At 41.4% G+C, this 26,370-nt stretch overlaps 1 protein-coding gene across 2 annotated transcripts in view; it reads left to right on the top strand.

Annotated features, from left to right (window-relative positions):
• The window catches only part of vil1 (villin 1), a 33,168-nt gene extending 10,234 nt beyond the window's left edge, over positions 1 to 22,934 (top strand). For both annotated transcript variants that reach the window (XM_079821326.1, XM_079821327.1), the window contains exons 5-20: positions 1,778 to 1,886; positions 3,763 to 3,873; positions 4,006 to 4,208; positions 4,302 to 4,380; positions 4,849 to 4,947; positions 6,166 to 6,319; positions 6,669 to 6,769; positions 6,849 to 6,986; positions 8,430 to 8,588; positions 9,153 to 9,332; positions 9,456 to 9,601; positions 19,212 to 19,356; positions 19,445 to 19,633; positions 19,729 to 19,797; positions 21,731 to 21,886; positions 22,203 to 22,934. In XM_079821326.1, the coding sequence (XP_079677452.1) occupies positions 1,778 to 1,886; positions 3,763 to 3,873; positions 4,006 to 4,208; positions 4,302 to 4,380; positions 4,849 to 4,947; positions 6,166 to 6,319; positions 6,669 to 6,769; positions 6,849 to 6,986; positions 8,430 to 8,588; positions 9,153 to 9,332; positions 9,456 to 9,601; positions 19,212 to 19,356; positions 19,445 to 19,633; positions 19,729 to 19,797; positions 21,731 to 21,886; positions 22,203 to 22,316 (2,152 nt within the window). In that variant the 3' untranslated portion in view covers positions 22,317 to 22,934. The remainder of the gene's footprint in view (positions 1 to 1,777; positions 1,887 to 3,762; positions 3,874 to 4,005; positions 4,209 to 4,301; positions 4,381 to 4,848; positions 4,948 to 6,165; positions 6,320 to 6,668; positions 6,770 to 6,848; positions 6,987 to 8,429; positions 8,589 to 9,152; positions 9,333 to 9,455; positions 9,602 to 19,211; positions 19,357 to 19,444; positions 19,634 to 19,728; positions 19,798 to 21,730; positions 21,887 to 22,202) is intronic.
• Positions 22,935 to 26,370: the final 3,436 nt, after the last annotated feature.

Genomic DNA, 26,370 nt, shown 5'->3' with positions numbered 1-26,370 from the left:
TGCATACCACAGAGCAATGGAAGAAGGTAGCCTGGTCTGATGAATCATGTTTTCTTTCACATCACATGGATGGCCGGGAGCGTGTGCACCGCTTACCTGGGGAACACATGGCACCAGGATGCACTATGGGAAGAAGAAAAGCCGGCGGAGGCAGTGTGATGCTTTGGGCAATGTTCTGCTTGGAAACATTGGATCCTGCCAACCATGTGGATGTTACTTTGACACGTACCACCTACCTAAGCATTGTTGCAGACCATGTACACCCTTTCATGGAAACAGTATTCCCTGGTGACTGTGGCCTATTTCAGCAGGATAATGTGCCCTGCCACAAAGCAAAAATGGTTCAGGAATGGTTTGAGGGGCACAACAACGAGTTTGAGGTGTTGACTTGGCCTCCAAACTCCCCAGATCTCAATCCAGTCGAGCATCTGTGGGATGTGCAGAACAAACAAGGCTTCTCCATGGAGGCCCCACCTCGCATCTTACAGGATTTAAAGGGTCTGTCCATGTGACTCCAGTAGTTTAACCTCAATTTTATGAAGTGATGCGAGTACTTTGTTTGCACAAAAAAACATAATTTGCCACTTTCTTTACAAAATTTTTATCTCCAAACAAACAAAGCACTCGTGTCGCTTCATAAAATTGAGGTTAAACCACTGGAGTCACATGGATTACTTAGTGATGGGAGAAACTAAGCTTTTCAAAGCTATGAATCAACTGAACCAATTGCTTTGCAAAATGATTCACTGTTTAATTATACTAATGTCTCATTAAAACATCTACAAATGTTTAAAACTGATCAGAGATCAGGTAAAAACCAAAGACACTTCAAAAATTTCAATGGTTCGCCGCTTGGGGTGATCTGTGAATCTGAATGATTCATGGGTTCATAGAGATCGCACGACAGAGGTGAACCATTGAAATTTCGAAACTTTTCAAACAGTTATGATGTAACGAAGCCTCATTTACTGAAATTATGTGACTTTGGCAGTTTGATATGTGCTCCGAACCACTGATTCGAATCAAAAGATTCGTAAAGGTTTTGAAGCTTCATGAAGCAGTGTTTTTAAAAAGCGCCCATCACTACGATTACTTTTATGATGTCTTTACTACCTTTCTGGAGCTTGAAAGTGGTCGTTGCGTAGACTGGAAATGGAGGGACAGAAAGCTCCCAGATTTCATCAAAAAGATCCATTTGTGTTCCGAAGATAAATTAATGTCTTACGGGTTTGAAATGACATGAGGGTGAGTAATTAATGACAGAATTGTCATTATTGGGTGTCATGTTTCCAGATTTTTCATGCTTCACCATTTAAATAGTAGCCTGTGTATGTTATATTAGAGTCATTGTCCTGAAAACAATGTCAAAATGCAAAAAAACTTCTAGTTCCTAAAACTACCCTTCATTTTATTTATGCAAACTTTATTTTTTTATATATTTCATACTTTGTTTTTGTGGTGAAATTCGTCATCCCTTACTGTAGTTTATTGTGTCTAGATGACATTTTCAAGGGGAGTTTGACATGAATTCATCATGTGATTTCATACACTTTGCATATATTTTCCTTCAATAGTAAGTTCTGCAAATGAGCCACTTTATTTTAAGAGGCTGTGAGAAACTTCTCGTATTATAATGCTTCTCGTCTCTTAGTCACAAAGAGTAAAAAATGTGGAAGATTACAAAAATAGACTTCTTCCATTCAGTCTGCAAGGAGTCATAAACTTTGAGCGAGTGAAAATGAATTACAATTGATCACGCTGTTAATTATTATTCTAGATACAAAAAAGGAGGAGTCGCATCTGGAATGAAACAAGTGGAGACGAACACGTACAACATTCGCAGACTGCTGCATGTGAAGGGGAATAAGCATGTAGTTGCCGGAGAGGTAAGAATAGCCCCGGTCAGATTACAATAGAGGAACTCAGACCCACTTCAACAATATAAGCCGACCAGTGGTCTAAAAAGCCTCCTAGATTGTGTGACATTTAACTACTTCTTTTTTACATTTAACTACTTCTTTTTTGTTAGCCACACAAAAAATACCCACCAACATCATGCCTGAAATATGAACATATTTATGACGCTGAGTTTATTTCATATTGATTTGTAGTTTCCCTTTCAGACGCTAAATGTATGGGAGGAGATGAATAAATGAATCATGTAAGGTGATTTACTCAAATTTGCGCTCTACAATTTGCACCACTATTTACCGACCAAGAAAGCATGTCTTAAACAAGACACTAAACATTGTTGGTCATTATGGAAATAGTCCGGCTGCGTCTGTGTTCTTTAATTTGTGTATCGTCAGTAGATCACATGCAGCACTTTCCACTCCCATCTGCGCTTTTCTGGAATTGCGCTCACGTTAATTTGCCCTGTTTAGTAAATCTGGCCCTATGTCTTCTCCCAGCTTGAGAGGCAGTTATAAGCAGTGTTGACAAAAGTTACTTTTAAAAGTAATGCATTACATTGTTGCGTTACTCCCAAAAAACTAATTGCGTTACTTTTTATGAAAAGTAATGCGTTACGTTACTTTTTCTCTCCTGAGCAGTGCTTGCTTGTTTTTTTAATTACTTCTGGATTGAAGAGGAATAGGATGCATGCAGAAAGTTCAGCTCTCTTACTTCAGCAATAAAAAACTAAAAAAGTAACACAAATTTTTATGTTTAACTAAAGTCATTTTGCTTATTAGTATGGTTACATTGGATCATCGAAGGTCAGCAGCAAAGATATTGATTAATAAAGTGATATTAAATACATCAAAGTATATTTTTGCAGATGGAGCAGCATATATGACAGCAGTGCTTCACTGAGAAGCTGAGCATTAAATAATCACAGCCTTCGCCAAATTGTGTGCAGTTTAATTGCGAATTATTGTCCAGCCCTAATTATAACATATTTAATTATTGCATGTTTGCATTTGTTACGTACTGCTCGGAGACTTAAAAGGTTGAGGATCCAAATGCAGCTTTCTTAGAGGGACAATCCAGATACGTAATTCAAGGTAAAGGCAACAGGTCCAAACACAGGCAGGCAGTACAAACAAACACACAAGGCTGGGAACAAAGGCAAACGGGTAATCCAAAAACAGGCAATAAATCCCAAAAACCAAGAGACATGAACCAGGAACCAGGAACCCGCTCAGCGATGCAGTGTAGCAACATACAAGACTTCGCAGTGAATGACAGGGAGAACAGGCTAGACATAGGCAGAGGTAATGTGGTAAATGAGACACAGGTGTAAACAATGAGTGCTGATGAGTCCGGGCAAAGGATAATGGGTAATATAGTCTTTGATGGAATGACAGTCCAGGGTGGAGTGCCTTCTGGTGGTAATCACGGGGCACTCTCACTGGTGATCGTGCCAGCATTTAACTGTTTTTATTCATTTTAAGGAATACTGAATCTATTTTAGTGCAAGTGAGATGAGTAAATGCATGCTCACATTTAGTCTAGAACTACAATAACCATCATGTTCACACAGCGCACAAAGCTTCTTCACCTTACTCCTGATGTATCTTAAGATGGGGACAGGAAAAGTGTCAGTCAATAAATTGGAAAACAAAGTAACGTTGAAAAAATAACTCATATATTTTGTTGTACATTTAAAAGTAGTGTCACTTTACTAGTTACTTGGAAAAAGTAATCTGATTACATAACTCGCGTTACTTGTAATGCGTTATCCCCATGCAACACTGGTTAAAAGTAAGCTGATTTACCCAAAATAGTGTAAATAATCAGGCTCAATCTCTCTGTGTTCAGGTGGATATGAGCTGGAACAGCTTTAATAAAGGTGATGTGTTCCTGCTGGACCTGGGGAGCCTGATTATTCAGTGGAATGGACCCAAGAGTAACCGAATGGAGAGGTTAAGGGTAAACCATTAGAATTGATTTGCCATGCAAAAAAGCCCAATTTAGCAAAGTAAAGAATCACACTCTTGATGCTGAAGGTTTATATGACCATATATGCAGAGCAAGTTTACTGAAGGTTTTTTTTTTTTATAGGGAATGAACCTGGCAAAAGACATTCGTGACCGAGAGAGAGGTGGCCGAGCACAAGTGACTGTAGTGGAAGGAGATGATGAGAAATCTTCTGAAGAAGCCATGAAAATGATGAAGCAGGCATTGGGGGAGAGAAAAGAGATCAAAGATGCCATCCCAGATAAGGTTGTTGATGAGAAACTGAAGACTGCCATTAAACTCTTTCAGTGAGTTAAATTTGAAACTATTCTAAGTAAAGTCTTGCTGCATTATTGTGTTGAAAAAGATGCGCTGCAACTAAAACAATCTTGTGTGAAAAGTATTTCAGATGCTGAGGGAAACCTTGTAGTGCAGGAGGTGGCAGTGAAACCACTCACACAAGACCTACTGAAAACTGAGGTGTGACTAACCCTGGCCTCTCGGCCAACCTAAATACACCACAGCATAACGCAATTCTGTATAAAGGCCAAGTTGATAGCATATAAGATCCAGTGATGTGTGAATATATAGTCAAATATCACCCTTACACCTATGTCAAAGTGCACACGTGCATTTTATTGATCACAGCTGGGAGGGACATGTGTCTTGAAATAGTTAGGATCATAAAAGAGTGAGCCCATGATAAGGGGTGGTCCGCATCAGCATAACATATAAGCCTACAGTAATGGATGCGTATTAAGATAAGACAAAACACAGTCATGCTCACTACACAGTTTGATCTGGTCAAACTGATCAAATCTGATTTGATGTTGACTTGAAATGGAGAAGTAGGACACACACAAACACCCAGAAGAAACGAGCAAGTTTTATGCATGATGCAAAGCAAATTGAGTAGAAATTAAATCTCAAATCTGATTCCTGTGGCAGGACTGCTATCTGCTGGATCAAGGCGGAATAAAGATCTTTATCTGGAAGGGCAAAAAGGCATCAAAAACTGAAAGGGCAGAGTCTCTGAAGAAAGCAGAGGTGAGTCCAAACCACGTGAATACACCAATGAAGCAGTAATCAAATATAATTTTTTTTACCAACTGTGTATACCCACGTATTTGTGCAACCTGTGGGCGAATGCTGTCATGCAGAAATCATTGATTCTACAAGTCCTTAAAAGGCAAGTCGTTGGGCCTGTCCAAATACCCACACTTGCAGTCTTTGCTCTTGTCAACTTGCATGACGTATTTCCTCTATTTGGCTCATGTGTCCAAGTAGGCGTGAAGACAGCAAGTGTGTTAAGAACGTTTGATCACCCGATGGGACACTGCAAAAGTCAAGCCTTTACAGAGCTTTATTTTGATTTTCATTACTTTGCATTTTAAAATAAACTTCTAAATGTCTGTTCAGTAGTCAAACAGAACAAAAATATAAAAAAATTGTTAAGTTATAAAAAGCAGTTGCAAATGTTGTACAACATACACATAGCCTGCTCATTTTGCACCAATAAAATGTGTAACACTTGTACTTGCAATGTTTTACCACCAAATTATATGTAATATCTAATTAATTTAACTTGCAGTGGAATGTTTTCCTCGACTTCTCGCGATTTCGGGGCACATGAGTTTACGAACATGATGCATAATGGGTTACGCTTCGCCTCAAATACCGCTCCGAAGGGGTTGTGAAGGGGAAGTGTGGGTTTAGTGCGCGTTCAGGGCACTGCGCTTTGGCGTTTTTTAGACATGGGACAGTCTTGCGCACTTACTTCCTTTTGCGTGGATGCGCTCTGAAGTGGCCAAGACCGCAAGTGTGGGTATTTGGACAGGTATACATTAAAAATAGGTATACTCTGCCATGTTCTTGTTCTTATGTGTGCAGAATTTTTTTTAAAATCCAGAATCTGTGGTCATCATTTTTTATTTTGAATTTACATTCAAAAACGATTTACACAATTGAATTGACAGCAAAATTCCATCAAATCGAATTGAATAATCCTTAAATAATCCTTTGATTAAGGATTTTTTAATTATTCAATTAAATTAAGTAATGATTACTCCCTTCAATTTGATGGAATTATGCAATTAATTAAATTGCGAAAATCTTTTTTGAATATAAGTTCAAAATAAAAAACGATGACGACAGGTTCTGGAACAAGGGAACAAGGCCCAATATTTCTAATCTTAGCCTAGTATATTGCACCAAAGATTTTTGTTAAAGAAACACTTCATCTTACTTAATGTTCTACTGTTATAGGCCTACATAAAGGCAAAAGCATATCCTGCATCCACCAATGTAGAGACCGTGAGCGAAGGAGCAGAATCATCAGTGTTCAAGCAACTCTTCCAGAAGTGGACAGAAAAGGGACAGACAGTTGGAATGGGCACCTCACACAGTGCAGGGAAAATAGGTGAGCATGGTGTACTAGTGTAAAGACCGACACTAAAGAACACTACAAAAGAAGCTGAAGCACTGGTAAAAACAGAAGTCACTACTTTTAGTTGTCGCACTGCCGAAATGCAGAAGGACATCTATTTAAGAATAAGGCAGCATTTATACAGGATGTGTTCTCAGGTCTGTTGAAAGCGTTATATAAAGCGCAGTCCATTTACCATGTTTAAAATGCCTGTGTACATAGGCCAACCCTAAAAGAATAGCAGACAAAGCACAAGAATGCATCCTGTATAAACACCCACTTAGAGATCTTATCTTATTCTACATGACTCTGACTTTATTAATTTTATGATTGCTTTCTGTAGCCAAGGTTGAGCAAGTCAAGTTTGACGCCACCTCTATGCATGCCAGACCGGACTTGGCTGCACAGCAGAAAATGCCGGATGATGGGACAGGCGAAGCCGAGGTCAGTGAAATGACCTTTCATTGCCTTTCATGCATCTTAGTGAAACATAACTGATTACATGAGTATGTTCATCCCTCAGGTATGGAGGATTGAGGACAATGAGCCTGTCCCTGTGGAAAGGAAGTGGCTCGGCCACTTCTACGGTGGGGACTGTTACCTTATTCTCTACAAATATGAAGTCAGCAGTAAACTATACTACATTCTGTACATGTGGCAAGTAGGTGTATCTTCCTCCCTCATTTACTCACTCCCTGTACACTACCTTTCAAAAGTTTGGGGTTGGTAATATTTTTTTAATGTTAACCAATTAAGGCTTTAATAAAAAAAACAACAACAGTAATTCCCTTTCAGTCGGTCATGTTCGACGTAAGTCGAAGTCACCAATGTATTGGAATCCCAATACGTTGTGACGTCGACCTAATGTCTTCCTTCTCTCCTTCAGGGAATGACTGTTACATACGTACACTGTAAAAAACAATCAGGTCTCCAATTGAAAATTTTCTAGTGACCGATCACATCTAAATTTTTCAGTTGGCCAAATTGAATTTCTGTGAATTGATGCAATTTAATTCACTGAAATTCAATTTGGCCAACTAAAAAATGTAGATGTGATCAGTCACTAGAACATTTTCAGTTGGAGACCTGATTTTTTTTTTTACAGTGTAACCGAGACATATTGTGAAATATTATTAGAACAATTTAAAATAACTATTTTCTCTTTGAATGTTTTAAAATTTAATAAAAAAAATAGCAGCCATTACTCCAGTCAGTGTCACATGATCCTTCAGAAATCATTCCAATAAACATTTCTTATTATTATAAATGCTGAAAACATTTGTGCTGCTTAATACGTTTGTGGAAGCCTTAAATACTTTTTAATTAATAGAAAGTTCAAAAGAATAGCATTTATTTAAAGTTTAAATATTTAGCAACATTATAAATTTCTTCACTGTCACTTTTGATCAACTCAGTTCATCCTTGCTGAATACAAGCATTCATTTATTGACTGATAAAACTTTTAATGGTAGTGTACACTGTAAAAAAAAATCAGGTCTCCAATTGAACATTTTCAAGTGACCGATCACATCAAAATTTTTTAGTTTGCCAAATTGAATTTCTGTGAATTAAATTGCATCAATTCACAGAAATTCAATTTGGCCAACTGAAAAATTTTGATGTGATCGGTCACTTGAAAATGTTCAATTGGAGACCTGATTTTTTTTACAGTGTACCTCTCTTAATAACTGCAGGGGTTCTGCAAAATTTAGAACTAAAGATTTTATTCCCTTTTAATCTATATATGGCTTTTTAAACTTTTTCCAAACTTTGTTCAGCCGACATTCAAAGTTTGCCTCTACAAATAACTTTTTTTATTCTTTAGATATAAATTACAGTTATTAAATTACAAATTTCTTTGAATTTCAATTACATTTTAATTCCACTTTCTTACATTCACATTTGAATTATAGTATTATAGTAATTATATATAGTCACATTATAAATTCATTTAAAATTCAGGAATTTAAAAGGTATTGTCAATTCAGTTTTCAATGCTGCACAAACCTCGACCCATAGTAACCAGCATTTAATGACAACACAACCAATGCTATTTTCCCGAAATACTGTGCAAATAGAAACATTTCTGTTGATAACATTTTAGGGCCGCCATGCAAGCACAGCAGAGCTGACAGCCTCTGCATATCAGGCTGTGATTCTGGACCAGAAGTACAATGGAGAACCGGTGCAGGTCCGCGTTCCCATGGGAAAGGAACCCATGCACCTAATGGCCATTTTTAAGGGCAAAATGGTTGTTTACGAGGTAGGTCTGTCAAACTGTTCTTCTCTATAAGGAGCACTTGGGCATGTTTTCCGTTCTCACAACGGAAACCCAAAAAACCAAAAACACTTCCTGTTTTACGAATGATTCTGTTTCTGTTCTTAAAAACACTATCAGAGAAAAAAATATATAGTAAAAAGTACGAAGTGCAACAGCTTGCCATTGGGGCAGTACCCTAAAGGTACAACGTTGTCCCATATCAAATCAGAGTGCATATTAGGACCTAAGGGGGTCATATTATTGCCTTAAGATACTAATATGCACCCAAGGGTAGATATGATGCAAAGGTGTGAGGGTACTGCTCCAATGACAAGCTAAAAGTAAATTTTTATGAGAGTGTAATATTGTGTGGGAGTAGTTAAAGGTGACGTGTAACTTTTGCTGTACAAATACCTTCATCTATCCAAGTGTAATTTGCAAAGAAAATGAAAAATCATGAAAAGTGTCAAATGCCTTCAAACAATTGAGGTGGATCTGTTAAAGGTGACACACAAATTAATTCTCACAGTGCATGCCAACTAATTTGTTGTTGTGATTGAATACCAGGAAGGAAGTTCCAGAGAAGGCTCCTCCCATTCACAGCCTTCAGTAAAATTGTTTCATATCCATGGAACGAATGAGTACAACACACGTGCCATTGAGGTCCCTCCACGCTCATCTTCTCTGAACTCCAATGATGTGTTTGTGCTCAGCACAGATAAGTGCTGCTACCTGTGGTATGGCAAGGTTGGTAGAGTTTCATGCTGAAAACATCTGACATATTTCAAAAGATGTTTCTGAAAAGAGTATGGGGATCTCCAGTATGTCTTACCTGTCTGTCCTAAATACTTGACTTTTTTTCCCATGCAGGGCTGCAGTGGAGATGAGAGAGAGATGTCCAAAACGCTGGCTGACATCATCTCTAAAAGGGAGAAACATGTTCTTGCAGAGGGTCAGGAACCAGCTGACTTCTGGGTAAACCTTGGTGGAAAGTCCCAGTATGCCAGTAGCAAAAGGTACAGTAACATTTGCACATTGTACACTGTAAATGCATTGTTATGGCTCTGTTCCAAAGCCTACTACATTCTAAAGCTGGAACCTCATGAACGGCCAATCTGAAAATTCTGTATATAATGTAGAGAATGCATCAAACAAATAGAGTACAACAGTCGGGTTTTGAAAGTAAAAATGTTTTTTCTTCATAGGGAAATAAATGCTTAATGACAACTTAGAGACAGATCTGTTGTGAGCTCCAAGATTGTTAATCGATGGTTGTGCCATCCTTGATATGTCTACTTAATATCTTGACGGCCAGCTAAACTTTTTCCCCACACCAAGACTCTGAAGATTAATTCTTAGTTCCACAGGTTTATTGGCGTTACAGAGAAAAGGTGAAACTGCAACATACAAAAGAGCAAGGACAAATTAGCGACATGCCAATTTAATCCAACCTCAACTCCACATGAATAAATGCTGATATACACTATTACAGTTGCATTTTGATAGTACTCACTTTAGCACTATTATATGAGAAGAAATAAATGAAAACAACGATCTGGTCATTAACAAACGACACACGTGAGCTAACATACGCGTAGCCGAAGTATATACAAACATCCTCAAATTATACTTTATAAATTTAAAAGTATTATAAACATAATGAATACTTCTAGACACTCACAAAAACAAGTTATACATACCGAAGATGCTAAGCCAGACACAAGGAGTCGACAGATACGATGAAATGCATGGATTAACAGCCTTGAACAAACCGCTGAAAACGCGCATGAAGTGCGTGAGTGTTTACTTCCCCAAACTACGGGTCGCGTAATAGGACATTTAGAACCATGCGCTCTTAAAGTGAACATGACCTAAATAGACACACATAGGAATGCATACTACAGGAACACATACCACAATGCTGACTAAATGTAAATCATGTTTATCTTCTCCAACTTTAAACTTAATGCTCATTTACATTTTCTTACTCATAACAAAACACTCCCCGCCTGACGTGGACACACGTCACCCCACAGTCCATGCACAGTCCATTTGCTAAACAGTCCATTACTGTGCCTCTGGAGGTAGAAGGAGAACTATTTCATTGACTGGCCTGAGAAAGAGGCTAGTCCCGCCTGGTTTAATGATCTTTACCTCAACCTGGCGCACTTTCCCATCTTTACTAGGGAAGGCCTGTGTAATCCGTCCAAGAGGCCATTCATTCCTAGGTGCTTGGCTGTCCTTAAGGAGAACAACGCTTCCAGACTGAATGTTTGGCTGAGTGGACTGCCATTTCTTGCGGACCTGAAGTGTTGGGAGGAATTGTTTCCTCCAGCGGTCCCAGAAGGTGTTGGACAGGTGCTGAACCTGTCGCCACTGGGACTTGTAGAGGTCTGCAACTCCAAACTCACCAGCAGGAGCAGGCAAAATGTTCGTCTTCTGTGTGAGAAGAGCAGCTGGCGTGAGTATGAACGAGTCATCAGGGTCCATAGTCACGGGAACAAGTGGCCTGGCGTTGATAATCGCTGCGACTTCTGCCATGAAAGTCACCAGCACTTCGTGGGTGAGCTTGTCTTTCAGCTGAAGGAACATTGCGTCCAGAATCCTCCTCGCCAGCCCTATCATTCTCTCCCATGAACCACCCCAATGAGATGCATGTGGGGGATTGAAGGACCAGGTGCAGCCCTTGTCTGAGAGGTAAGTCTTTACAGCAGTGTTGTCAATGTTTGAGGCTATCTTCAGTTCCTTACAGGCGCCAATGAAGTTTGTGCCGCGGTCGGAACGAATGTATTTGACCGGCCCACGCACTGAAAGGAAGCGCCGTAGCGCATTGATGAAGCTAGAGGTGTCGAGGGATTCTATGACTTCAATGTGCACAGCTCTTATGCTCATGCACGTAAAGATCACTGCCCACCTTTTACTTTGAGCGAAGCCACCTCTTGTCTTGCGTGAGGAGACATTCCACGGGCCGAACACATCAAGACCCACGCTGGAGAACGGAGGATCTGTTGAAAGACGATCGGCTGGCAGGTTAGCCATCTTCTGGAGGCTGAGTGGAGCTCTGAGCCTTCTGCATGTTATGCATTGGTGGATGATGCTGCTTACTCTTTTCTTCCCTCCAACTATCCAAAGGCCAGCTGAACGGACCGCCCCCTCTGTAAAGTGACGGCCTTGATGATGGATCTGCTCGTGGTGGTGTCTGATGAGCAAAGTGGCGATGTGATGTTGGCCAGGAATAACCAGGGGAGTCTTTTCACTCTGATCGAGACTTGAATGATGAAGACGGCCTCCAACTCTGAGAAGGCCGTGTGTGTCAATGAACGGGTCCAAATTTCTGAGAGGGCTTGTTTTTGGCATCCTTTCCTGTTTTTGAATGCACTTTATTTCTTGGCTGTAGACTTCCTGTTGAACTGCTTGGATGATTACAGCTGACGCTTTCGCCGATTCCTCAACTGTGATTACAGCTTTGCAGTAATGCCAGCCCTTGCACGCTCGGTTCTCTCTGTGAGCTGTCTTGAAATGACAGGCTATGTGAACGAGGCGAGTGACTGCACGGGTTAACGACTTCCAGGTAGAGAACTTAGCAAAGCGTTGTGAATCCAGTTGCTTGTTTGAGGCTGAAGTGCTCAAGGCAGCCACCAGAGGGCGGATGTCTGCATCTGTACTCGGGTCAACAAGGTCATAGGTGCTCTCAGAAATGGTGGGCTCCGGCTTTGAGAGAAATTCGGGCCCCCTCAGCCAGTTGGTGTGTTTCAGTTGGCCAGCAGGAACAGAACGTGTTGCGTGATCTGCAGGGTTCAGGTCTGTTGGCACATAGCGCCACTGGTCTGGTCGGCAGGATCTACGGATGCGTAACACCCGGTTGCTGACATAGACATAAAAGCGCCTGGTCTCATTGCAAATATAGCCCAGGACTACTTTACTGTCTGAGTAGTAGGTTACGGCATCGAGCTGTAGATCTAGTTCTGCTGAGACCAGGTCTGCCAACTCAACAGCAAGGACTGCTGCACAGAGTTCAAGTCTTGGCACTGTGTGTTCAGGGCGGGGGGCCAGCTTGGCTTTGCCCATTACAAATCCAATTTGGTTGTTGCCATTACTGTCTGTTACTTTCAGGTAGCACACAGCACCGATAGCTTTGACTGAGGCATCACAGAACACACACAGTTCTCTTCTTACCGCTGCTGACGGTGAGGCTTCTGTGTAGCGCCTTGGGATGGAAAGCTCAGCGAGCTCGGACAGAGAGGCTCTCCATGACGTCCAGGCATCTTCCATGGCTGGAGGTAAGGGCGCGTCCCAGTCACCGTTCTCCGCCGTCAGCTCTCGCAGGATAGCCTTGCCTTGGACTGTGACGGGCGCAACGAATCCAAGTGGGTCGTAGATGCTATTGATTGTAGACAAGACACCCCGTCGGGTGTATGGCTTGGTCTCACTGGAGACATTAAAAAGGAAACAGTCTGTCTTGAGATTCCAGTCAAGCCCGAGGCTGCGCTGCAACGGCAGCGTGTCCGCGTCGAGGTCAAGGTCTTTGAGGTCACTCGCGTGATCACTAGATGGAAAGGCATCCATGACGTCTTTGTTGTTCGCTGCAATCTTGTGAAGTCTCAGATTCGACTTGGAGAGCACATCCTGTGTCCTTTTTAACAAGCTGATAGCAGCTTGAACTGTGGGCAGGGACTTCAGCCCATCATCGACATAGAAGTCATGCAACACGAAGTGCTGCACATCTGGGTCGACGTGGAACTCATTGCCTTGAACAGACTTGTGTAGCCCGTGAATAGCCACTGCAGGTGAAGGGCTGTTGCCGAAGACGTGGACGTTCATGCGGTAATCCACGATGGCTTTGGAGAGGTCATTGTCCTGGAACCAGAGAAAACGTAAGAAGTTACGGTCTTTTTCTCTTACCAGGAAGCAATAGAACATCTGTTCTATGTCGGCTGTGACGGCGATTGCCTCTCTTCTGAACCGAATCAGCACTCCCAGCAGTGTGTTATTCAGGTCAGGTCCCGTTAACAGCACGTTGTTGAGTGATACACCATCATATTGGGCACTGGAATCGAATACAACACGGATTTTCTTTGGTTTCTTCGGATGATACACACCAAACGTTGGTAAGTACCACCTTTCTTCATCCAGACTGAGAGGGGGGGCTAACTCTGCATGACCATTCTGAAACATGTTGCCCATGAAGGCGAGAAAGTGGTCTCTCATCTCAGGCTTTTTCTCAAAGTTACGCTTGAGAGACAGGAGACGCCTCAGTGCCTGTGGCCTGTTGTCTGGGAGCCGTGGCCGTGGGCTCTTGAAGGGTAATGGCGCCACCCAACTGTTGTTTGAGTCCTTTTGTAGTCCTTCATCCATTATCTCCATGAACGTTGTATCTTGAATGGAGGGAGCCACCTGGTTGTCATCCCTGGTCCGCCTGAACACTGTGCAGCCAAGGTGGTCGGCTTCACAGATAGTTTGTTCCTCAGGATACGCTGGAGGCTCACTGGTGGCCTGAGTGTCACTGAACCTCTCCTTCACATGGAACACGTTGGGGCATGCGTCAAAGAGAGTGGGCCGTTGCAGCTCTGTGGTATTTGTGTGGAACGTGCTTATTGTCGGTGGCCTGTGAACATTACCTAGGCACACATTTCCAACAATGACCCAGCCCAGGTCTAACTTCTGAGCATAAGGCAGGTTGTGAGGGCCATTCACCTGTTTGCGGACTTTATGCATCCTGATAATGTCCCGTCCTAAGAGAAGCATAATTGGCGCTTGCGGGTCCATGTCTGGGATGAGGTGTGCCACTGACCTTAGATGAGCATGATGAAGAGCTACTTCGGGGGTTGGAATCTCCTCTCTGTTATTCGGTATGTCGTTACATTCTATGAGGCTTGGCAACGAGACACGAACAGTTCCATCCAGAGACTCCACTTCATAGCCACTGGCCCTTCTGCCTGCTGATTGCTTCACTCCAGCACATGTTCTCAGTGTGTAAGGAGCGCTTGGACTTTGGTCGTTGAACATATCAAAGAACTGCGAGCGAACCAGTGACCTGTTGCTCTGCTCGTCCATGATTGCATATAGTTTCACGGCTTTTCCTCTGTGGCCAGCAGGGAACACTTTGACGAGGCATATTTTCGAGCAGGAGCGGTCTGTGAGTTCCCCTCCGCAGATTTTTGTGCATTTGTTGTTGATCTGAGACTGCGGTGAAGCTTCATCCTCCTCCCCGCCGTGCTCAGAAGCAGGGGCAGCCTCCTGCAGCCAGGGCGCGGGTCCAGGGTGAAGTGCTGTGTTATGCCTGTCGCTCTTACATTCAAAACACTTGACATTGAGCTTGCAATTCTTTGCTATGTGAGATGAGGAAGACAGACATTTAAAGCACACATTGTTTTCTTTGAGGAGTGTTTTACGCTCATCAATGGGCTTCTCTCTGAAAGCCCGGCACTTACGGAGAGGGTGTGGCTTTTTATGTAACAGACACAGTTTGTCGCCGTCGTCAGATTTTGTTGGAGGCTCGCCCGTGTCAGATGTGGCTCTGGGTGACACCTCTGTCTTGTGGACAAAGACTTCCCGCTGTCTGCTCGGCTTCCACACGGTCTTCTCTGTTCTGGGGGACATGTCTGTATTACCGATGAGGCTGAAGCTTGGGTCATTTGCAATGCATGCCTGCTGGCTGACAAAATTGGCAAAGAAGCCAAAGGGAGGATAGTTCACCTGGTTTTCACGTTTGTAGGCTGCACCAGCTATCACCCACTTGTCCTGGAGACGAGACGGGAGTTTCTGTACGATAGGGTTGACGCCTCTCGCCGTGTCAAGAAAAGCCAGGCCTGGTAAGTCTCCTTCAGCCTTAGCGGCCTGCAGTTCCATTAGAAGATCACCCAGCTTTGTCAGCTTAGGTCCATCTCGGTTTATTATTTTTGGAAAGCTGTCAATGCGTTTGAACAGAGCATTCTCTATTGCTTCAGCTGAGCCATATGTTAGCTCGAGCCTTTCCCATGCCATGGCCAGTCCTGCTTCTGGCCGATTGATGTGTATTGCTCTTATCTGCTCAATATGCTCTGCTGACTCCTTCCCGAGCCACTTTAGCAGAAGATCCATCTCCTCACTCGGTTCCAGGTTTAAGCCTCTGATGGCAGTCAAAAAGGAACGCTTCCATGCTCTGTAGTTTTGGGGTTTGTCATTGAATTGAAGCAAGCCTGTTGCCACAAGCTCACGGCGGGCTAGATATCTGACAAAGTCATTTATGTATGAGCTGCCATCATTGGAGTATGGCGGTATGACATGGTGTGCGGGAGGAGGCTGGGTGTTGTGATTTTGTGTTCTGAAGTGGTGTGTAGGAGAAGCATGCTCACCGCTGGACTTGATGTGAGGCAGACGAACGTCTCCAGGCGTCATGTTGACTGGCTCGTGGCTGTCCTCAAATGTGCTGATGTAAGGCTGCTGTGGGATGAGACGATGTGGAGCAGTATTGTTGTTTCGCGGATAGAAGGGACTGGCTTCAGGTTTTAGTGGTGGAGGAGACACGTTGTGATTAGGGAGCGGCGCTGTCTTTGCTTGTGTGTCCCGGTTTCCACATGACTTAAATTCTGAATCCCTTTCTTTTAGTTGATCAAGCACATACTGCTTTGTGCGTTGTGAGGCTTCTAAAGGAACAGAGTCTATGTTAAGGTCACAACTATGTTTCTCACTCTTTACATCAGCAGCAGCTTCAAAAGCCTCTGCTTCAGCAATGGCTGCTGCAGCCTCTTTTTTATGTTTTAGCATTTCTATAGACACCTCCAACTTAGCTTGTTGTAGCCTCAGATTAGCTTCCTCTTCAGCATAGCATAGGCGTGCCTTTGCTGCTTCGGCTCTTGCTCTTGCTCTGACTGCTGCAGACCCGGCTGACGATGAAATGGATCTCACTGAACACCATGCTTGCGAGCGTGTCCTTAACGATGCACGCTGTGGGTTCTCCTGTGCTGCTGTACTTCCATGTGAACTCTCCTCTGTAGCTTGTAGCTCTGTGGCGCACGCTGCTCCAGTGGCATTTGGCTGTAGAAAATGGTCCGTTGGTCGTCCACTGGATGCGTGTGACGACATGTCGGCTAGCTTCCAACTCGATCTGTGTTACCTCGTTAGCTTGCTTGATAGCCTTCGTTTCACTGTGCCATCCTTGATATGTCTACTTAATATCTTGACGGCCAGCTAAACTTTTTCCCCACACCAAGACTCTGAAGATTAATTCTTAGTTCCACAGGTTTATTGGCGTTACAGAGAAAAGGTGAAACTGCAACATACAAAAGAGCAAGGACAAATTAGCGACATGCCAATTTAATCCAACCTCAACTCCACATGAATAAATGCTGATATACACTATTACAGTTGCATTTTGATAGTACTCACTTTAGCACTATTATATGAGAAGAAATAAATGAAAACAACGATCTGGTCATTAACAAACGACACACGTGAGCTAACATACGCGTAGCCGAAGTATATACAAACATCCTCAAATTATACTTTATAAATTTAAAAGTATTATAAACATAATGAATACTTCTAGACACTCACAAAAACAAGTTATACATACCGAAGATGCTAAGCCAGACACAAGGAGTCGACAGATACGATGAAATGCATGGATTAACAGCCTTGAACAAACCGCTGAAAACGCGCATGAAGTGCGTGAGTGTTTACTTCCCCAAACTACGGGTCGCGTAATAGGACATTTAGAACCATGCGCTCTTAAAGTGAACATGACCTAAATAGACACACATAGGAATGCATACTACAGGAACACATACCACAATGCTGACTAAATGTAAATCATGTTTATCTTCTCCAACTTTAAACTTAATGCTCATTTACATTTTCTTACTCATAACAAAACAATGGTATACACTCACCTAAAGGATTATTAGGAACACCTGTTCAATTTCTCATTAATGCAATTATCTAATCAACCAATCACATGGCAGTTGCTTCACTGCATTTAGGGGTGTGGTCCTGGTCAAGACAATCTCCTGAACTCCAAACTGAATGTCAGAATGGGAAAGAAAGGTGATTTAAGCAATTTTGAGCGTGGCATGGTTGTTGGTGCCAGACGGGCCGGTCTGAGTATTTCACAATCTGCTCAGTTACTGGGATTTTCACACACAACCATTTCTAGGGTTTACAAAGAATGGTGTGAAAAGGGAAAAACATCCAGTATGCGGCAGTCCTGTGGGCGAAAATGCCTTGTTGATGCTAGAGGTCAGAGGAGAATGGGCCGACTGATTCAAGCTGATAGAAGAGCAGCTTTGACTGAAATAACCACTTGTTACAACCGAGGTATGAAGCAAAGCATTTGTGAAGCCACAACACGCACAACCTTGAGGCGGATGGGCTACAACAGCAGAAAACCCCACCGGGTGCCACTCATCTCCAATACAAATAGGAAAAAGAGGCTACAATTTGCACAAGCTCGCCAAAATTGGACAGTTGAAGACTGGAAAAATGTTGCCTGGTCTGATGAGTCTCAATTTCTGTTGAGACATTCAGATGGTAGAGTCAGAATTTGGCGTAAACAGAATGAGAACATGGATCCATCATGCCTTGTTACCACTGTGCAGGCTGGTGGTGGTGGTGTAATGTTGTGGAGGATGTTTTCTTGGCACACTTTAGGCCCCTTAGTGCCAATTGGGCATCATTTAAATGCCACGGCCAACCTGAGCATTGTTTCTGACCATGTCCACCCCTTTATGACCACCATGTACCCATCCTCTGATGGCTACTTCCAGCAGGATAATGCACCATGTCACAAAGCTCGAATCATTTCAAATTGGTTTCTTGAACATGACAATGAGTTCACTGTACTAAAATGGCCCCCACAGTCACCAGATCTCAACCCAATAGAGCATCTTTGGGATGTGGTGGAACGGGAGCTTCGTGCCCTGGATGTGCATCCCACAAATCTCCATCAACTGCAAGATGCTATCCAATCAATATGGGCCAACATTTCTAAAGAATGCTTTCAGCACCTTGTCGAATCAATGCCACGTAGAATTAAGGCAGTTCTGAAGGCGAAAGGGGGTCAAACATAGTATTAGTATGGTGTTCCTAATAATCCTTTAGGTGAGTGTATGCTTTTGTTGAAGCCAACAGTTAGCAGCATTTTAACTTATTTTTTTAAAGAATCATGTTTAACAGTGAAATTCCTGGCGGAAAAAACTACATTACCCATGATGCTGTAAAGAAAATTACACTAAAAGGAATGCCCAGTCCAATGAAGCACTGCAAATGATTTAATTGGTCGGAAATTATACACTTAAAATACTTTTTAAAAATGAAAAGTGAAATACTTCCAAACCAATGCCACAGAAAAGTTAGTGGGTACACTCTATAGCGCTCCTCACACGAAGAACAAAAGACAGTGGACAATTGATTTCAATAGGGTTTAGCATTATGAAATGCATTTTGGCGTTGCTTTCTTTGCAAAGACATAATGCTGACAGGGTGCAATGAGTGGACGAACATTTTATGGTCCTATGCCATCCACAGATGAGATATTTTAGCATTATGGCATGCATTGTGGCATTGCTTTCTTTGCAAAGGATATATGCGATTCTATGTAGACAGTTTGCACATTTTGGGCCACAGCCTATAAGTTTCTTCTTTTCTCAGACTTCAGGAGGAGAGCAGCAGTGTTACGCCCCGGCTGTTTGAGTGCTCCAACCAGACGGGTCGCTTTATAGCAACAGAGATTACAAACTTTAACCAAGATGACCTGGATGAAGATGACGTGATGTTGTTGGACATCTGGGATCAGGTGAATGTCAGGGTGGTTGTCTCTCTTAGCAATTGTCCATATCTATTTCCAGACCACTAGAAATCACAGCACAATTATGCTCTTTTAGGTGTACCTGTGGATCGGCAAAGGTGCCAATGACAAGGAGAAGCAGGAAGCAGTGGTTACAGCACAGGAATATCTGAAGTCCCATCCTGCAGGGCGTGACCTGGATACACCTATCCTAGTAGTGAAGCAAGGGTTTGAGCCGCCCACCTTTACAGGCTGGTTCCATGCCTGGGACCCACAAAAGTGGAGTGTAAGTAGCTGACATGAGTTTACTTTCTTTCGGCATGACAACTTGTTTCACAAGTGTATGGTACAGGTGATGAATGTTTTTTTATTCTATTTTAGGGTGGGAAATCCTACGACCAGCTTAAAGCAGAGCTTGGAGATGCAACTGATCTTATCAAAATTACTGTGGTAGGTTCTTAATTTTTTTTATTGGGCCGGGCTTAAAGGTAGGGTAGGTAATTTTTGGAGAGGCTAGCAATAGTAAGCAAGATCCCACCCTCCCTTCAGAGCATCTCCAATGCCACGCCTCCTCTAAAACACATGAACGCAAGGAGCAAACAACGACGTCACGAGAGACGGCATTAAACTCTCATATCTCATAGCACACAACATTACAATAATAATGAACATAAACAACTTTAAGAGCACTGACCTGTACCACCTGACTGCTGCAGAATAATTTCGGCGTTGATAGTGTTGCCTTTGAACAGCAAAAATTCAAGTCATGAACCGCTCAGAGTATAACGTCATGGGAACTCTTCCAAATTATAGTAGTTATGGCATGAACGCAGAATAAGCTCGTTGTTTTGGTTCAAGAGGAACTATGGCTGCTGAATCGGTTTGCCGTGCTCTGTGACTGACGTCTGTCTAATTCGTAGCACGAAACACGCTGATGGCGTGTGATGTCTGCGCAAGCAGGTGCGTGGAGGTATGGACATACATACGTTGACAGTAGTGTTGCTTCCGTCTATGAAAATTATGACTAAATACCATCGTCAACGAACCTTTATCACGTGACGAAAACGAGACGAGACGTAACATAAATGCTGGTCATGTGACGATGACTAGAATTATATGTAGAATGCAATATTGTTGACTAATAAAAAAGAGACTAAATGTGGTTTACAATATAAAAACTACACTAAAATGTATCTTCATTTTTGTTGACCAAAATGAGACGAGACAAAATGTTATAATGTTATTTCGTCGCGTTATTGTTATTATTTTGCAGTATTTCTGTGTGTCTCACTTCAGGGGCTGCATCAGGTCTTACTGCGCAGACGCAGGCGGCGTCACTTCACTTCCTCAAGCCCTAACGTTACTCACGTTGCGGCATTATTTAGATAATGCAGTGAATTAACGTAAACGACAACAAAGTTGAGTCTAACAGAGAGAAAGGGACCGATGGCCGGCCAGCCGGGGTTCGTAAGGCCACAAAATCACAGGAAAAAAACACCACGAACCTTAAGAGACATCTCAATGTTTTTATTTACTTTATTTAAATGTATGTGTGCGTAAGCCTACTTCTAACATGTTTGGTTAGTAAAATAAATATGTTGTAAATTCAAATGAGAGCGTCTTCCGTGTCTGGAATTGATATATTCTTGAGTCTATAAGGTAACAATATAATAAAATAACCTTGTTTGAAATGGGTTTGGCTAAAAGAAAATTTTGGTTTTGTCTATTATACTATATTGACTGGGTTAAATAGAATTGCATTACTAAAAAGAGACTAAAATACAATTTTCACTGACTAAAACTAGACTTAAATGTCATCAGTTTTCGTCGACTAAAACTAGATGAAAATAGTCATGGATAATTCTGACTAAAATAAGACTAAAATGCTCAGACTTTTAGCCGACTGAAACTTGACTAGACTAAATGAACGTGACTAAAACTTATAAAAACTAAAATGGCAGCTTGACACAAAGACTAGACTAAAACTAAAATTAAAACAGGCCGCCAAAAACAACACTAGTTGACAGACAGGTAGCACATTGTATCATTGCATTCGGACTGAATGCAATGATTGGACACACGCCTATTATGGTCCTCTCCTTCCACCGATATACATATAATACATTTAGACCACTAAACTTAGTGATTGCTATCAGGATGTGAAGAGACTTTCAACCAGTGTAACAAAGAATGTTTCTAGAACAACCCTGCCTTTGAGTGGTAAAGCGTGTCGCTAGCAACATCAAGGTCATGGGCTCAATTACCCGGGAAATGCTTGAGCTCAAAAAAAGTACAGCCTAACTGGAATGCTCTTTAAGTTGCTTAGGGCAAAAAGCACCTGCCAAATGGATAAAGGTGACATGTCTTGATATCTTGTGCACAGGATCTGACCAAACCAACCTCAAACCAAACCAATTCAAGTAACTCAACTCAAGGGAATGTGATATCCCGTCCTGTCACGCAAACCTTCCCTCCAGAGAAGCTGGTGAACATTCAGAAAGAAGACCTGCCTGATGGAATCGACCCCACAAGAAAAGAGGTAAATTCGTTATCTACAGATGTCCTTTTTATACACCATAGCAAATGTAAAATACACACTGCCAAAACGCAATAAATTGTCCCCAAAACAATAAAATGTTACTATTATCAAGTACAGTATATGAGGGTGTGAGAACATGTTATTCCAAACTAAATTAGTAAATAAACACTATGCAAATACTATCTTTTTAGAGAATGAAAAAACCTGTCAAGGTTAAAAATATATATATATACTTTTTAAAGAAAATAAAGCTGGACCTGTCTTGATGAGAATCATCTATTGATAAAACTAACACACACCTCTATCATGTATGCAGGACTATCTCTCAAACGAAGACTTCGCCCTGGTCATGGGGATTTCTCGGATGGATTTCTATGCTATGCCGTCCTGGAAGCAGCTGAACATAAAGAAAGCAAAGGGCATGTTTTAGGATGGGCACAAATACAATCCTGTGCAACAAAACTTCCTCTTATGCTAAACTGTATGAATGCTAGTATTAGTGCCATGCAAAAACACTACAGTCGGGATCATTTCTTTTTAGAGTTTTTAGATTTACATGTTTACATAATTACTTTATTTAAAAAATATTTTTGCACATGCAAATTGATTTATTTCAAATCGCTGTATTTGAAGTTAATGTTATAATGCAGAATTAATGACCTTAGAGTGTAATTTTACAACAGAAAATAAGAGCGATATGGGAAAATGAAGTTTGCAGGTCTTTTTTACACAGCGATTATTGAAGCTTCTTTTTGAACATAAATTTTAATCTTTCCTTATTGCATCTCAATGGGATACCTTCAAGCACTGACTAAAAGCTGCTTTTTACTTAAGTGGCTTAAGCACTACAATAAAATGTAATATATTTGACCTAAGATAAAGGTTTTTGTGTTATTAATCGTATAGTGAGTGTTAATTATTGGAGGAGACTGTATATTGTATACTGACTAATGTGTAATTTCCATTGGTAATCATTTACTGTATACAAGAGGCAAACCACCTGTCTAATGGAAAAGTCAATAAACAGAAAAAGACCTCATTGTAATGGAAAATCTTTTGTTGCCTCTTTGCTAATGCAAATATTGCTACACTAACTCATGCACAAAATCAATAAGGTATTGTAAAACCCTTTTTGTGGCCCTGAGCAAAGCATTTGCATCTTATCAAATTTGTAACAAGTACAGTTCTCATTTAAATAGCTCAGAGATCAAAGCTTGAGAATGGCAGTCAAATTATGACAGCCTACTAGTTACTTGGGAAAGCTATCAGACGTTCAAGTCATCCTAGCTGGTAGGCTATAGGAGAAATAAACCTAGGCTAGGCTAGTTTGCTGGTCTCCAAAATCTCTAAGACCAGCAAACGATTTTAGGCTGGTTTAAGTTGTTCTGGGAATGTAGTTAACGCAACGAGTTTAATCAGGGACGTAACTTGAAAAGCCTTTGAAAAACATAGGTAGAATTAATCGATGGAAAAATGACCCCAGGCCTTGTAGTACAGCAGAACCATGATTGAATACAAAATAAATATTTCTAAAATATGATTGTGTCACCTGAATGTATTTTAATTATCTTATGTCAAGTTGAAATGTTTTATATAATTATTTTATGGATTGTGATATTGACCTTGTGTTTGTAAATAGCCTCAATGCTAACAGTGTAAAACATTTAAAAAACAAACAAACAAACTAATATATGATTCATAAATAAGTATATTAGCGAGTGCAAACAAAGACACAAATACCAACCTTGAGATGGTTGAAATAGCTGCAGTAAACTGTAGATGGCGTTTGTTAGGCTGGAACAGGCGATATGTATTTTCCCTGTCATGTGAATCACAGATTCACGAGTTACAAATAAGTCAGATAGAATAAATTGTATGCTTATTTGGTGTGCTGTCTGAGGAGAGGGCTCCAAGCTCAGTATTTGGCCTGAACCCAGAGTACTCCCCCGTATCTCTGGTTAGGAAAGTAACCAGGTGAGTGTGAGGAAGACGGTGGAGGCATGCTGAAAACTTGTCAAGGAACATTGGTGAGTTGACTGGGTATTTATATAGTCCTCCACTTGTGCTGATTGGGTAGATATAATTAATAATAATAATTTTTTATATTTATATAGCGCTTTTCTAGACACTCAAAGCGCTTTACATAGAAGGGAATCTCCTCAACCACCACCAATGTGCAGAATCCACCTGGATGATGTGACGGCAGCCATATTGCGCCAGAACGCCCACCACACACCAACTTATGGTGGAGAAGAGACAGAGTGATGATACCCATCGTGTATATATATGGGGATGATTAGGAGGCCATGATGGACAGGGGCCAATGGGCAAATTTGGCCAGGATGCCGGGGTTACACCCCTACACTTTATCGAAGCACATCCTTTTAATGACCACAAAGAGTCGGGACCTCGGTTTAACGTCTCATCCAAAGGATGGTGCTTGTTACAGTATAGTGTCCCCATCACTATACTGGGGTGTTAGGACCCACACAGACAACAGGGTGAGCACCCCCTGCTGGCCTCACGAACACCTCTACCAGCAGCAACCTAGTTTTCCCAGTTGGTCTCCCATCCAGGTACTGACCAGGCTCAGCCCTGCTTAGCTTCAGTGGGAAACCAGTCTTGGGCTACAGGGTGATATGGCTGCTGGTTGTAATAATGTTGAATAATAAATATGCCTGCTGGTTTTAGACATGTTGATTACTGATTGCTGACAGCTAGTTGGAATGACATAATGATTGGATAGATCATTTTTCTCACTCCCAACTTGGTCAGGACCCGTCGGCGTCACTTTTTAACGCACAGGGTACCCCTTTAGCATCATTGCTTTCAATGAGACATCTTTGGAGTCATACTCCAAAGAACTTGTAGACTTCCATGTATATGTAAATATATGTAATGTATATGTAAATAGCTTAAATGGGAACCTAAAATTTAGTCTGGACTATGATTTACAAGCTATTAACTTTCTGGATCTACGGATCTCAAAAGATAATGAGGGATTCTAACATACATCTATCTTTAGAAAGGCAACAGATCGTAATACCTTATTGCATGCTAATAGTTTTCATCCCTCATGGCTTATTGATAACATACCCTTTGGACAGATCCAGAGACTTTAAGGCGTATATGTGATTCAGATCAGGATTTCCAGTATCAATCTATGGATATGCAGCAGCGTTTTCGACAAAGAGGTTATCAAACACAAACTCTCGTTCAAGCTCATAATCGAGCCCAATCACTTGAAAGGAAGAGCCTGCTTCAGTCTAGACCCAAAAGAGCATCAACACAGAAACCCTATTTTGTCACTCATTACAGCAAGGAGATTAAACACATTATAAAGAAAAACAGGAACATTATTGAATGTGACCCGACTTTACGGGAAATATTCACGGAACCCCCTGGGATCAGCTTTAGGAGGGCCCCCACACTTAAAGACAAGTTAGTAAGAAGTTACCTCCCTGCTCCTAAACGTGAAACTTGGCTTCGTCAACCCAAGGGAAACTTTCCTTGTGGTAATTGTAATTATTGTGAGAATATTGCTAAAACTGACAAATTTATGGATGTTTTTAGCAATAAGACTTATACTATTAATAGTTTTATAAATTGCAATACTACCCATGTTGTTTATCGTTTAGAGTGTACTTGTGGCTGTTTTTACATAGGCCTAACTAAAAGGAGACTAAGAGACAGGGTAGCTGAACATAGATATGCCATTCGGACTGGAAATATGAACTATCCAATGGCCAAACATTATATAGACGCAAAACATGGGAGTGATTCGACCCTAAGAGTAGTGGACTGGGCATTGAGGCTATTCGCCTTGATGCCAGGGGTGGGGATATCATCAAACGCCTTAAACAAAGGGAGACATATTGGATCTATTCCTTGTGGGCCACCAGTCATCCAGGTCTCAATGAAGATTTTGACCTCTCACCTTTTTTGTAATGGCTGTGTCTCATTAGGGACAGTGTATTGTTGTCCGTGAATGTTGACTATTCTTTGAATGTACTGTAATGCCCATAACATTTTTTCTTCTTTTGTTTTAGAACTATCTTGACAATGAATTCAGAAGTAAGATGGGTAACTAGCCAATTCACATTTATTGACTTCAGGGACATAACTGTGTGGAGTACACAAGATGTTTGTATTGGTGTCACTCCTATTTGTTTTTTTGTTTTTTTTCCACTTGGAGATCTCTTATTTTACCTTGTATTTGTATAGTCTAACCTTTGGCAATAGCCATTATCTGAATTATTGCCTCTAGTGGCCAAAAATTGTGTTGCAAGTGCCAGAGTGGCACACCTGAAACCAATGCAACTATAAGTATTGCTTGATCCTGTCTGTTTGTTACCAACACCCTGATGAAGGCCAATGGGCCGATATGCGTTGATGTTTTAATGTTTTAGCCCAACTAATAAAGGCTTTTTACTTTTGCATCCTATTGAGTGCCTTGAATTGGATTTTTTTCCAAATTCTTTTTC

Source organism: Gobio gobio (assembly GCF_949357685.1).
Source record: "Gobio gobio genome assembly, chromosome: 7".
Classification (NCBI taxonomy): Eukaryota; Metazoa; Chordata; class Actinopteri; order Cypriniformes; family Gobionidae; genus Gobio; species Gobio gobio.
The sequence above is the reverse complement of the archived record's forward strand: the minus strand, read 5'-3'. Positions and strand labels throughout refer to the sequence as shown.